Source organism: Grus americana, chromosome 1, assembly GCF_028858705.1.
Source record: "Grus americana isolate bGruAme1 chromosome 1, bGruAme1.mat, whole genome shotgun sequence".
Classification (NCBI taxonomy): domain Eukaryota; kingdom Metazoa; phylum Chordata; class Aves; order Gruiformes; family Gruidae; genus Grus; species Grus americana.
In genome coordinates, this window is record NC_072852.1 from 45,302,635 (window position 1) to 45,317,444 (window position 14,810).

Consider the following 14,810-nt stretch of genomic DNA (forward strand, 5'->3'; position numbering starts at 1 on the left):
ATGTGTTGCCTTCTTCACTACTATAGTTATTTCATTAGTAGCAAGTAGGCTGTTGTCACATCCAATAAAATACTGAATGCAGTAAAAAAACTGTCCAGGCCATAGATGGTAGATGTTAAGCTGTACATAACATGCGGTCTGCTATGGAAGACCTACCTAACTGACTTGCCAAGAGTAAAACATGAACAGAAGGTCAGTGCTTTCATGCCGTCTTCTATTCCTACCCCTAAAAGGTGAATAGAGTAGTCATTTTAAGGTATAATTAAAGAGGTAGGTGCATGTGCTTGAGATTCCTGTTTGTAAAACAACAGAAACCCTGCGAGACCTCAGGGCTGGGGTGAGATGGGAGGTGCTGAGCCCCAGTTAGAAAGAGGCAGTAATTCTTAGGTTTAGGCGGCTTTAAAGAGGCTCAAGGGGGTCCTAATGTGGGTCACCACACTCAAATTATTAAAAAGATGCCTTATTAGATCTAAGTTATGCATAATGGGGATTATCAAAGGCTGCTGCTTTCAGGGATGTACGGGAAAAAGACATCAAAAATATAGGTAGATATTGTCAGAATATTGGTTAAAAACATTCCTGTGAAGCAAGCTGTTTTGACATTATGACCAGTTTTAAATTCTGCTGTAATTTTTGACAGGAAGATCCCTGTCATTTTTTTTCCACCATAGCACCAGTGGATGGTAGATCAGCTCTTCAGAGAGACTACTAGTGAACTGAATGCAGTTTCTTCTACGTATTAGAGTTGTTACTGTTTACTCTTTTTATTTGTTTTACTCCTACTGTGCTCCATTTGTTGAATGTCATTAATTTCTCAGCATTAGGAACACAGCCTAAAATAAAGTTCTTCAGACTTGGATTCAGTTGGTAAGCTGCGTTGAGATAGTTGTATGGTTAGCAACAGATTAGCATTTTACAGTCCTGCTTATTATGGCAAGATTTACTGGCAGCTCTTACAAACATCCTGCAGATCCACCTCTGATCTTTCTGCAGTCTATTGGAATATTTTCTTTTTTGATTCTAGACTTCTGTTTTAAATAGGAGCATCTCACTGATCTTATTTCAAGACTGGGTCCTGGTTTCATGCTTCTGTTTCTTTCCAACTAAAGCTTATTCAAGCAAATCAAAGTTCCTCGCAGGTATTCATCTCCTTGGGAATCACAGGATCAACAGAATTTTGCAGCAGCACAGGGCAGCTTTTCAAAGCCAGGCAGCTTTTATTTGTCAGCTGGAATGAGGTATTTGAGCATGTTCTTGGGTGACAGTAGAGAAGCGAAAGTCTTGCAGTTGTGGTCATGGTAGGTGCATCTCTGCTTCTCTGATCTGTAAGAGCCTCCCTCCTTCTGAATGGGGTAGCAAAGCTCTCATCACACTATCCTGGCAGTCTTGTTTTTTGTTTCAGCCTGCAGTCACATCTTTTTCACATATTAGTTTGCAAGTGATTGTTAAAAATTTATGTGACAGTGCTGATGTTGCCATATATCTTTAGAAGGAATCCAAGCTCCGGTGCTTGCTCATGTTTTGAGCATTCTTAAGTGGTTATGCATAGTAGTCCAGGTAGTGCACTCCCTTGTTACCTTGTTCATATCATCCTATATATAAAAATCAATGGATGACTTGAATCCTGCACAACTTTTATGACAGTAATTTGACACTTTATATTATACGAAACAAGTCCCAATCCTTTATTGTTCATACAGTTCTTCTTTTATGGGAAGGGTTTGTTGTACAGAATGTTTTTGTTACTTTCCCAGTCCCCCACCTTCTCCTTATTAATGATGTTGTAAAGGAGTCACAATAAAAGATTGCTGCATCCTAAACATCCTAACTGATTTTGGTTTAATAATTGCCATTCTTTGACAACAAAGGCTATCCTATGGCATCTGTGAATACAGATATACGAATAATATATCAAATATCCTAATTTAGATCATTCCTTTACTAGGCAGGAAAGATGAAGAAGGAAATACTCTTTTAACTAGTAGTGGGTGACATTAGGCTATCTGATTTTATTTCTAGCTATGTTATAACAATATCACATTATCACAGTGAGTATCCCCATAGAATTTTTGGGACACTCTCAACTATGGTTTTTCTGTGTGTTGCTCTTCTTTTTGCTGTAGAGAGATATATGCAGATAGAAAAAACAGACACAAAGAGCATTATTTAAAGTGGACTTTAATTTTTAGATTCAGTTAGTAGAGTCATCTTGTATGTGGTGCCTTCTGTATGTTCTTACTTGAGGATTATACTGCACTTGAATTTTCTTTTTCTGTGTAAAATGATAATAAAAATGGAACCTGAGTTTGTGAAGTGTGTTTCTTTAATTAGAAGATGAGAATTTTCTGTAAATGTCTGGTTGTTGAAGAGCCTATGACTCACATTGCTTTACAGAGGATTTTGAGTCACTGATGTAAAACATGGTAATATCAAATGCATTATGAATGTCAGACAAATTTGTAAGATTTTGTAACTGTTGGGGTCAGTTTCATTTAGATAACACATGCTTGTATGCTTAACTGTTATTGCCAAGAGATGAATAAGAATATTTTGTGTCCTGAACCTGTTCTTCAAAAAAGATGTGTGTGCATGCTAATACAAAGTAGTGTAATAACGTATTTTCATAATGTCAGGTTATTATGTGAATGTACGCTTTTTCTCTGAAACCTTAGCTATAAAAATCAGAATGACTGATGCAAAGTAACTTAAATCAAGACCAAATTTAGCAGATTCTTATTTAAGTCAATTAAGGTATGGTACTTTCACTTTTTTCACTAAGAGGCTTATTTAGCTTTTTTAGTAGATTGTGAGGTTATAGAATAACAAAATTAGTTCCTGAACTGAGTATAATGTTTTATGAGCTATATTTTAATCAAATGCTCCCATTCCTTACAAAAAAAAAGAAAAATACTCTTTTTAGTTTGTAAGGCTGGCTGTTATGTACTTCCAATTTCTTTTTTAGGTTTGTGGGTGGAGAGCTGAATATCTGTTACAATGCTGTAGATCGTCATGTTGAGAATGGACGAGGAGACCAAATTGCCATTATTTATGACAGTCCTGTAACAAATACCAAAGAGAAAATAACATATAAAGAACTTCTTGAACAGGTATGTTTGAGAATAACCTTGTTACGGAAAATGGGCAGTAAATATTGCACTGCAGGTAGAGAGTAGATACGTAGAAATGCTCTACCTTGCTAGTTTATTCCTTTTGCTGTGATCAGTATTGATTTATAAGCTTCACTACCTGTACTCAGTTATACTGCATCTAAAAGGTTTTGATCTTCCTCTCGTTCTTCTTTTTCTTTTGCAGTTTAATAATTTTTTTGTGGTTGGTTAAATTTTGAACTGTTCTCTGTTGGATTTCTTTATTCTTTCCCCCTAACAGCTCTTATTTCATATTTAAAAGATAAAGCAAAGTATTAGTCAAGTCACTTGACAGTTGCTACGATGAACAAAAATACAGTTCTGTTGAAATGAAGATGTGTACATTGGCTACTGCTGCATGTAATTGAATGTAGAAGCCAATGACATTTAACAGGGAGGATCTCTAAAAAGAGCTGTCACCTGCCCCGTTGTAGGCTGTAGCAGGGCTGCTGGTGTCCCCGCACTAGTTTTCTGTCTGGAAAGTCTGTGGTGTCTGTACCCCGTTCAAGGTTCTCTGCTGTCACAGCTGTCAGCTGGTGAATTGCCCTCACCTTGCTCCTCTGTTTAGCTGGTTTTTTTCTTCCAGTTCCATGTAGCAGTTGCACTTAACACCAACTACAAAAAAAAAGTTGGAATCAGGCTCATATTCTTCCTTAATGTATTTCCATGTGCATGATGCATTACAGTGAATGGAACATACTGACTCTGCTTCAGATATGCATGTAGTGTCTGGAGTAATGTGAACCTATGGTTTAAAACGTGAAATGAGGCTCACAATACAGCAATTCAGTTTGTGAGGGTTTTATTCCACTGTTGCAAGAAAAGAGAAGTCGTACAGCTATAAAAAATTATAAACCTGTACTGCACTCTGCCTTTTAAGGAAAATACAGAAAACATTTACTCCTCATCAGTTTTCTGTTGATTTACCAAGTTCAAAAAACAACATGGAAGTTACCATACAGTAGGCTGGAGCTGGAACAACTTTAGTGTTTTAAGAAATCAGAAGACTTTAAAAGGGCCCAGCTCCTTATCTAATTTTATTTATTCTTTTAGAGATATGTATTTTATATACATAATCTAATGTATACAAAATTATAAATTTATATATACAATTGTATGTGTCATGTGCCCAACAAAGAGGAAGTCAAACCATCGAGAGGCCCCCGTGGATGAACAAGGAGCTCCTGGGCAAAGTCACACAAAAAAAGGAAGCCTACAGAAGGTGGAAGCAAGGGCAGGTAGCCTGGGAAGAATACAGAGAAACTGTCCGAGCAGCCAGGGATCAGGTTAGGAAAGCCAAAGCCTTAATAGAAATTAGTCTGGTCAGGGATGTCAAGGACAACAACAAAAGCTTTTATAGGTATGTTAGTGATAAAAGGAGGACAAGGGAAAATGTGGGTCCCCTCCGGAATGAAATGGGTGAACTGGTTACCCAGGATATTGAGAAGGCTGAGGTACTCTTTGCCTCAGTCTTCACTGGCAAATCCCTGAGCCACACTGCCCAGGTCGCAGAAGGCAGGGACTGGGAGAATGCAGAACCGCCCACTGTAGGAGAAGATCAGGTTCGAGAATATCTAAGGAACTTGAAGGTGCACAAGTCCATGGGACGTGATGAGATGCATCCGCGGGTCTTGAGGGAACTGGCGGATGAAGTGCCCAGGCCACTCTCCATCATATTCGAGAAGTCCTGGCAGTCCGGTGAAGTTCCTGCCGACTGGAAGAGGGGAAACATAACCCCCATCTTTAAGAAGGGTAAAAAGGAAGACCCAGGGAACTACAGGCTGGTCAGTCTCACCTCTGTGCCTGGCAAGATTATGGAGCAGACCCTCCTGGAGACTGTGCTCAGGCACATGGAAAATAAGGAGGTGATTTGTGACAGCCAACACGGCTTCACTAAGGGCAAATCGTGCCTGACAAATTTGGTGGCCTTCTATGATGGGGTTACAGCGTTTGTGGATAAGGGAAGGGCAACTGACGTCATCTACCTGGACTTGTGCAAGGCATTTGACACTGTCCCTCATGACATCCTTGTCTCTAAATTGGAGAGACATGGATTCGATGGATGGACCACTCGGTGGATAAGGAATTGGCTGGATGGTCACACTCAAAGAGTTGTGGTCAATGGCTCAATGTCCAAGTGGAGAACGGTGACGAGTGGTGTTCCTCAGGGGTCGGTACTGGGACCAGCACTGTTCAACATCTTTGTCGGCGACACTGACAACAGGATTGAATGCACCCTCAGCAAGTTTGCTGATGACACCAAGCTGTGTGGTGTGGTCGACATGCTGGAGGGAAGGGATGCCATCCAGAGGGACCTTGACAGGCTGGAGAGGTGGGCCCATGCAAACCGCATGAAGTTCAACAAGGCCAAGTGCAAGGTCCTGCACGTGGGTCTGCGCAATCCCAAGGACAACTACTCGCTGGGTGAGGAATGGATTGAAAGCAGCCCCGAGGAGAAGGACTTGGGGGTATTGATTGATGAGAAGCTCAACATGAGCCGGCAGTGTGTGCTTGCAGCCCAGAAAGCCAACCGTGTCCTGGGCTGCATCAAAGAGGTGTGACCAGCAGGTCGAGGGAGGTGATCCTGCCCCTCTGCTCTTGTGAGACCCCACCTGGAGTACTGCATCCAGCTCTGGGGTCCCCAGTACAAGAGAGACATTGAGCTGTTGGAGAGAGTCCAGAGGAGGGCCACGAAGCTGATCAGAGGGCTGGAGCACCTCTCCTATGAGGACAGGCTGAGAGAGTTGGGATTGTTCAGCCTGGAGAAGAGAAGGCTCCGGGGAGATCTAATTGCGGCTTACCAGTACCTAAAGGGACCTACAGGAAAGCTGGTGAGGGACTGTTTATGAGGGAGTGTAGTGACAGGACAAGGGGTAATGGGTTCAAGCTGAAGGAGGGTCGATTTAGATTAGATGTTAGAAAGAAATTCTTCACTGTGAGGGTGGTGAGGCACTGGAACAGGTTGCCCAGAGAGGTTGTGGAGGCCCCATCCCTGGAAGTGTTTAAGGCCAGGTTGGATGAGGCTTTGGGCGATGTGGTCTAGTGGAGGGTGTCCCTGCCCATGGCAGGGGCGTTGGAACTAGATGATCTTTGAGGTCCCTTCCAACCCAAACCATTCTATGATTCTATGATTTTGGTGGTCGACATACACATCCTTTCTTCCACATTTCCTCTTACAGCAGCATCACCAACCCGAATGGGAGAACTGGTTTAAGTTTTCTGGGGGTGTGTAGCAGAACTCAGAAGTTCATTATAATCTTCCTGGTAGCTGAGTCCTATCTAAATACTGTTTTTGAATTCTCTACAGTTTGCTCTTCTCCTTAATCAAAAGGGAATATAAGTGAAAGGCAGGATTTGAGATTAATATCTTGCCTGTCAAAGCTTTCTAGTCCACTGCTGTGGAATAAATTTAACTTGGTTTACCTGGTAACTATTGGACACCCGATAGCAAAAGTATTCACAAAAAGATCTGCTGAAAATGGGAGAGACGTGGGCTGATGTATTTTGTGTTATGGATCTTGTGAGTGCTAGAAGAGACTTTGAGAAAAGGCCTAACAAACCACTGTGGCGCGTGGGTGATGACGTTTGGCTCACAGCCCTCAGTCACTGCTTGTCACTGTGTTCTCAGTCTGCTCAGGGTAAGCTAAAAGTACTACATCCTGTCATTTTGAAATAGACTTCCAGTGCTCTGGATGTTTTGTTATAGATCAGTATGAGTGCGGATCAGACCTATGACCAAAGTTGAAGAACCTCCTGGTGGGGAAGGAAGCCTTTTGCCTTCTTTCCTGAGTTCCTTTCCTAATTTAAAATAGCCTGACAGTGTGTATCTGTGTGCAGACTGTTGTTTGGACTCTCCATGTCCAACGAATGTTTAGTAGTTTGTCTGGCCAATAAGCTGATGGTGTAATGAGGGTGTCTTATCAGAGAGACTGCTTGTTCAAAATGTCTCTACAAGAGACACTTGACCAGCACTTGAAGTGGTGGAATTCTTTCTGGCTTTTGGTAAGAAAAATGGAGTTTATGGATGGATTCACCAGAAGATATGTAGGATAAATGTGGGTCACAGGATGGGAGATGCAGAATTCTGTAGCAGGTTGGATCATTTGTTCCAGCATGCAAGTGATGGTAAGGATGCAAAAAATTAGGTAGGTGCTTGGTTGGAGACAATGTCTCCTTAGAGAGGGTGGGATAGCTTGAGCTGTTGTTTTCAAATTATGCGTATCCTTTTTACTTGTTGCACTGCTGTTCAGATCTAAGAGATGCTGTTCAGATCTAACTGATGCTGCAGTTTTAAAGTTAAGCACCACCAAACTGTAAGAGAAATGTTGGAAGCTTGTGTATGTTTAGTGCCCAACCTGTGAGAAATGATTGCTTGGTTTTGGGGTTTTTTTTGGCAGAACTGGAATGGAAGGATTGCAGGACAATTTCAGCAATTCTTTATTGATGTAAATAACGGCAGGATCAGTTTGTGTTGATATTCTGTACAACTATACTGTCTTCACACTTGGAAAGTCTTGAGAATTGCAGTTAGTTAAAGTGAAGTTATATGTAGTGCATACAGTTGCATTTTAAGTGTGTTAATTATATGTTGTTACAGATGAAATCTTCCAAATGCAGAGAGGAGAAATTTGGCAAATGTAAGACACAACAGTCTTCCAGAATGTACTGATTGGACTTTTTTCTTTACTGATGCATGTTACAGGCCTTTAAATGAGGATTACAATGTTGGACTGAAGCCAGTGAAATGGGGATGAGGTGAAAGTTTTGACTATGCCTTGGGACATTCTCTAATTCCAGTAGTGAGATGGCAGGAAAAGATCAGGGAGACACAAATTCTGTTAGAAATATTACTGAATCTGTGTAGTATTAGTGAAATATAAAGATACCCAGAAGAAATAAGGAGCAATGGCTTCTGTTAATTTAAAACCAAATTTTCTGATTGTGTTGGAAAGTACTACCATTTTCAGGTTAAGGCAAAGATTGCTAGATAGGTGAAAAAACCCTTCTGCTTACGTCACTGGGTGTATTCTCTAGAATGTCTCACTTGCTAAATAGAAATCTCAAGAATTTGAGAGTCGTATTATTTGTATTTGTTACGCTTGACAGATCGTGTACACAAAAGCAGTATGATTTCTCTCTGTGATTCTTTTCAATAACAATGCACAGTTAACATGTTGAATTCAGTGCTGTGATAAATAATTTCTGATTGCAGTAACATGACGGGATTAGTAAACACCAACACTGCCCCAAGCCTCTGATAGCACTGAATGTTACAAAAATATGGGTGTGAAAGAAGTGCTTCAGGTTATCAGCAATGGGCTAGGATGTAATTTCTTCTGTAGGAAAGTTTTTTCCATAATTACCCACCCTAAAAGCATCTTCTTCTGAAATAGCTCTATTAGCCATTGTGACTTTGGATTAATGTATGTATGTGTCTTGCTGTGCTCATATCTCCTGTGTGTGACTGAGGAATCACCAGATTTTTTGTTTCTAGTAGTCTTTCTCATTCTTCATGCTTTACTCCATCTTTTTTCTTTGTCGTCTTCCTTGAAAAATGACCAATTCCTTCTTAGCTAGAAATAGTGACTTTCATTTCAAGATATTTTTTTCTCAGAATTGCTTTAGTATCAAAACTAAAGTACAGACAGAAAATTCTACTGAGATTGACAACCCAACTTTTTATCCTGTTTGTCTGGTAAAACAACATTATCTTGATAAAACTATGTATTTGACTTCTTGTTTAATGCCAGTTTTATTAATCTTATTTAAATCTCAGATGTCAGGGCATGTCCTAGAAAGACTTAACTGCAATGTCACTGGAGTAGCTCTTAAAAAATACCAATATTAGTATTCTTTAAAGGATGAGACTAATGAGGAATTTACAAAGAGTGGTATCTTGGGTTTTTCATATTCCACACAAAAGACTTCCAAATGACACTGTAGAAGTCTGAAGAAGCAGCTGGAACTTACCTCCCCTGACTGAAGACAGTTAGACTGCAGCATGTCAGCATCAGCGCTTCCTACAGTAACGTATAACTTGGTGCAGCTTGGGCAGATGAGTGAAGCAAAGCCATGCTGAATTAACTGCTGAGGCTCCTGACATTCCACTGTATGCGGTTTGTGAGTTGTACTTTGGACTAGGTTTAGTTTCATTCTTTGAACTGAATGTCTCAGAGCTTGCTTCAGAGCCATCTGAACATAGCTATCCCAGAAATCTTTGCTTCCTTGACTTGTGGATTCCTTTAGGAAGGGCCGTGCTCACCCTTCATCTGTCTCACTGCTGCTTGATTTCTCTCCCCACTCCAAGTGGATGTTGTCCAAATAATGGCCTTTTAGGGGAGCTTAGATGCTGTAGGAGTTATGCAGAACACTATGGGCTGTCCCTCACAAGTACCAGAAATTCCTTCTAAGGCAAATGTTTGTCTGGAACCCATCTCTTCTGCCAGGTGAATGCCATGGCATCACTTCTGATCAAACATTAAATCCATGCCATGCTGATAAGTATTGTGGAATCCCCCTCTCATCCCATTCCCTCCTTGGAGACACACAGTCCACAGCCGATCTCCCAAACCAGGAAGGAAAATGGCCCTTCCCAAAAATCCCTAGCTTTCTCTCAATCCAAAGACCATCTTGGCATCTGAAAAAGGAAGGGGAAGTTACTGCAACTAACTGCAATTCCAGCAGCTCTCTGACTGTATGAGGAAGAAATAGAAATCATCCTGATTTGTATTTTTTTCTTGGTATTTGTTGAAGAGTGTACCAGCACCAGTACCACCACTGAGCAGGTCCTTTATACACTGCGTTTGAGCCAATGTGGTTGGGTTTCTGCGCAGGAGCCTGAGGGGGCTGTGTTATCAAGGCATGCCATGTCCACAGCTTGTACAGTTGCCAGGACTGTGCCTGGCAAACAGGCAGAGCTGGGACAGGACAGGTGGTCTCTGACAGAGCTTGCTGCTCTACAGAACTTACAGCTCACGACCCCTGGGGAATTGTTTCTCAAGACATAGCAGCTCTCACAGTCAATGCAGAGACTCACACTGCCTTTCCACAGCTCTGCGACCAGTGCCTTAATTCTACCAGAAACCTCCTAAACACAGTTCCGCACTCAATGCATGTACATGAAAGGAGTACGCACACTTACTCAGGCGGGTGTCCCGACCACTGATTTTGCAGTTGCTGTTGCCTGCCGTGGCAGAGAGTGGGCCAAGGGGATGTTCCTACATGTTGCCTCACAGGGGTCCTCTGGGAATTGTGGGCATGTAGACATGTGCAGCACCATTGCCATGCTTTCCCCTAGACTGTGTCCCAGGACTGCTGATCCTGGGACCAAGGGCGTGGATGTCCTCATGAGCTTTGCAGAATGCTCTCTCCTCCCCTAATAATGTGTTCAAGATCTCTGTGGTAGGGGCATGCATACCATACCACCTCTGCAGCATGATTTTACCACCTCATCAAGAACATGGTCTTCATCTATTCGAAATTAATGCAGCACCACTTGTCAGTCCTCTCCCACTTGGCAGCAGGCTTGATATTAGCAACAGGGTGGTACATCTGCTGGAGAAGCTGTTGCAGCAGTAGGAAAAGGAGGAAACAATAATTAAGAAGAGTAATAGAAGAGTGAAGAGGCTGTTCAGGGGGTGGGGGAAAGCAGCAAGGAGTACTTTCTTTAATAGTCTTGGAAAAACAACACAGTGGAGAAGCTGAAGAGCATAAGGTGACTTGCTGCCTTTGGTTTAGAGGAATGTGTATGTGAGTGACATGGCTCTTTGTACACCATGAGATGCACTTCAGAATGTTTCAGGAGCTCTTGGTATTTGAAGAATCCTTTTGTGTTTAGCTTGCATTGAAGGACTTGACACTGGTGAGACCCAGTCATTGTTCAACCCAGGAAGGTTTGAAATTCCTCTTTTGAGAATGTGGAGTGAAATTTCTGTTTTAGTGTCTACTAAAAATTCTTTTGGCATGGACCAAAACTGCTTTCTGTAGCTACTGGAGGCAGCCAGGTGATTTACTTTAGAACCGCAGTACTTCTCCAAACCTGAACTGTTAATACAGATGTAGTATTTGTGTGGTGGCTGAGTAAAAATAAAGCCATGCCCACTGGGGGCTTGCATTTGATAGAAATGTAATTTAAGCCCAGATCTTCAAAGCTGAAAAGCTACTTGAGTTTTTTATTATATCACTTGGTCTCAAGTGATTTTATTACTGAAGTGTCAAATATATTAAAGTGATAGAGCAATCTTAAACTTGAAGAAAAGCAGAGAAATAGCATGCTGGTAGGAAAATAGCAACTGTAAAATCTCGAGTCATAAAGTATGCTGTCTTAACATAAACCATAAATGACAACACACTAGAACAAAGTGGAAGGTTTCATGGCTTTTAATAGTTTAATGAGATGTCACTACTGCCTCTTCCCGCCCCTCTTTTTAGAAAGAGTGATTGCTTGGATGTTTCAGGGTTTCCACATCAATCTTAAGGGCAATGTAAACCTGCTTTATGATGTTCTCTAATCTTCCAAATAGGTGCAGATAGAGACAGTGTTTTATTATGTATTAGGTAGTCCAAATGCTCCCTGGCTGTCAGAAGGATGAAGAAAAGGGCACAAGGAAGATCATAGATACCCATGTATTGTATTGGGTTATTGTCTTCAGTGACATTAAACTCTCTAGGGTGGAGGGGTTAAGCACAGACAAGTGATTACTGAGTTTGCGTGGAAGACATGTGGTTCCGGTCTGCCGCATGATACATATGTTCTGCTTTAAGTACACTTAAACCCATGATAGGTTTCAATAGAAATGACTCAAGTACATGTGGATCTTTTCACTGTCTCCCTCCTACAGCCAGATACCAAAGTTATATAGCTTATATACAAGCACTGGGAATCTTCTATTACAAGATTACTAATTATGGTCTTTAAAAGATGCCTCTTTCCTTTAGCAGGCAAACATTGCCTTTTTTATCATTATTAATAATTATAAAATAATAATAATGAATAATAATACTCAGCCATTGTGTTTAACTATTTATTGGCTACTATCCACACTTACACTGAATATACAATTACTCATTAAATATTGTTTTCATTGCCTCTGGCCTTTTTGTCAACACTTTCCTTGAGAGTCTCACAAGCAGCAAAGGATTAGTTTTCTCAATTCTTTGAGATAAGGTGATAGTAGCTCTATGTTACAATGAGTTTGCAGATTTTAATGTGTTCACAGTAGGAAGTACAGAAAAGGAATTTACCTTTGGAAGTAGAGTTGTTATCCTTACTTACAATTACTTTCACCAATCCTATCTAGAAATGACTGTAAATGCTGGTGGTACAGCCATAAATTCTAGTTGTGTACATGTCCAGGGCTTGTTGATTTTTTTGGGTTTTGATAATGTATGTCAGTTTTATAGAGCATTGGTCGGTATGAATAGGTCTAGAAGTAAAGATATTTTCTTTTGATAATCAGTAACATTTCATATAAGAGGTCTGTTTCAAATAAATCATATACATACCTTAGTTTGTGTGAATTTTCAGCTTGATATGGTGATGACTTTGCTTTATAAACATATTCTGTTTTGCAGCTGAAAATAACAGCAGGGATTTTGTGCAATGTTTATAAAAAATGGAAACTGTGCTGTTATCTTCTGATGTAAGCATGCATGCTTGGGGCTTCTATGTTTCCATTTCCTTAAATCCTCAGGCAGAAGTGTAGAAATATGCATAGTTTGACAGTGGATGAACTGTGTATTTAATGGAAATGCAGGTCAGATGCATCTGGAGCTTCTGGATGTTAGTGTCTCAGGTTGCTGAAAGTCTGAATATGTATTCCCACTCAAGAGAGAAACAGTGAGTAATGCTATATTAACCTCTTCAGTATGTGTATAGTGTATATACTAGATAGGCTTCTAGAATTGGATGTAATTGTCCCAAGTTTTCTTGAATATGACCATAAAAGAAAGAGCCTATTACCTACAAATCTTGAAAAGTAACAGTGGTACTAGAATTTGAAATATTAAGCTGGAATAAGGTAACTCTTTAAATACAGAAAACTCAAATTTGATGAATAATACAAATGAAAATAAAACATTTCAAAGAATATCTACTCTCCTGAGTAGCTCATCCTTGAAAAAGAGGGTCCTTCCCTCCTGTCCTGCTTGCACAACATGTATTATTGGCCTAGGCTGCTCCCATTGCTTGCATTATTTGCTGGGTCACTGAAGACATCTCTTACTGCTTCTGAAGCTTGGGTGTTTTCTGTTCTACAGGCAACATCCCCCTGCTGCTCTCAGGAGTTTGTCTCTCCTTTCCTTTCTCTCCAGCCTTACAGTACCAGAAGAAAAGGGTCTTTCATGAGACTAAATTTTACTTAAAACCTTATCTATGTGATATAATGAATAAATAAGGAATAGTACAGTACAGGTAAGATGTGATGAATTCATGTATGAGTAGATTCATGTTACATTGATAGTGAAAGAAATTGGAATGTTTAAGCTTCTTATGTTTATTGTAGTATTTTCTAGTGAATGGCAACTTCTTAAAGAAGAGATTTACTACTGTAGGTAAGAAGAGTTCCCCTGTAAGACATAGCAGCTCCTTTGTTCTGAACTTAGATTTGTATGTCTTCAAATATCACAAGAACTTCCTAGAGAATTTAACTTTTTAGTCTTATCACTAACGTAAAACCATTGCAAGCAAAACTCATGTTCTTGTTACATCTGACTGGTGTGTAACCATGCTTATGGAGTATTCCAGCTCACTACTTCCTGGGATGATTCTACTTCCATTCTGTTTCCTATTAGCTTATTAGTCTACTTTGTTTCTTCTTAGTCTAAAGCTTTTCCTGTTAACTTATTAGCCTATGTTTTGTGCACAGTTACGTGCACTTTTACCTCTATTACTTACACACCTCTACACAGTGGTGTCTAATTGAAAATTTTAGAGACAGTGAGCAGGTTTAGATACTGTTACACAACCTCTGGAACTTGAGAAACCCCTGAGGGCTGAGTTCATTCAGATTCTTTTGGGGAATTAGTAATTTGCTTTTCCTTTAGAAGATGGCACATTTCCATGTTGCAACAAGCAGGTTGGGACAAGTACACAGTGCTTGTCACAGGCTCCCATGCTCACTCTACCAGAACTTACTATGTGGTAAATTGTCTGTCCTGGTGTACTAATGAAATACTGAATACTAGTTTTGTGGCAGAATATTATACACTGTCAAGGTAATAAATATTTTCTCATGGTGATGTAGACGGCCGACATTGCTGCTGATCTATCACATTTCATAGAATCATAGAATGGTTTGGGTTGGAAGGGACCTCAAAGATCATCTAGTTCCAACCCCCCTGCCATGGGCAGGGACACCCTCCACTAGACCAGGTTGCCCAAAGCCCCATCCAACCTGGCCTTGAACACTTCCAGGGAGGGGGCCTCCACAGCTTCTCTGGGCAACCTGTTCCAGTGCCTCACCACCATCACAGTGAAGAATTTCTTCCTTATACCTATCTAAATCGACCCTCCTTCAGCTTAAAGCCCTTACCACTTGTCCTATCACTACATGCCCTTGTAAACAGTCCCTCTCCAGCTTTCTTCAGGTACTGGAAGGCTGCTCTAAGGTCTCCCTGGAGCCTTCTCTTCTCTAGGCTGAATGACCCCAACTGTCTCAACCTGTC

General features: G+C 40.7%; 1 protein-coding gene across 3 annotated transcripts in view; it reads left to right on the forward strand.

The window, feature by feature from the left end:
• ACSS3 (acyl-CoA synthetase short chain family member 3) overlaps window positions 1–14,810 on the forward strand; it is a 90,450-nt gene that overhangs the window by 4,389 nt on the left and 71,251 nt on the right. For 2 of the 3 annotated variants that reach the window (XM_054832825.1, XM_054832834.1), the window contains exon 2: window positions 2,963–3,107. In XM_054832825.1, coding sequence (XP_054688800.1) covers window positions 2,963–3,107 — 145 coding nt within the window. Of the gene's footprint in view, window positions 1–2,962; window positions 3,108–14,810 lie in introns of those variants that run through there. The other variant, XM_054832844.1, reaches the window with a different exon arrangement.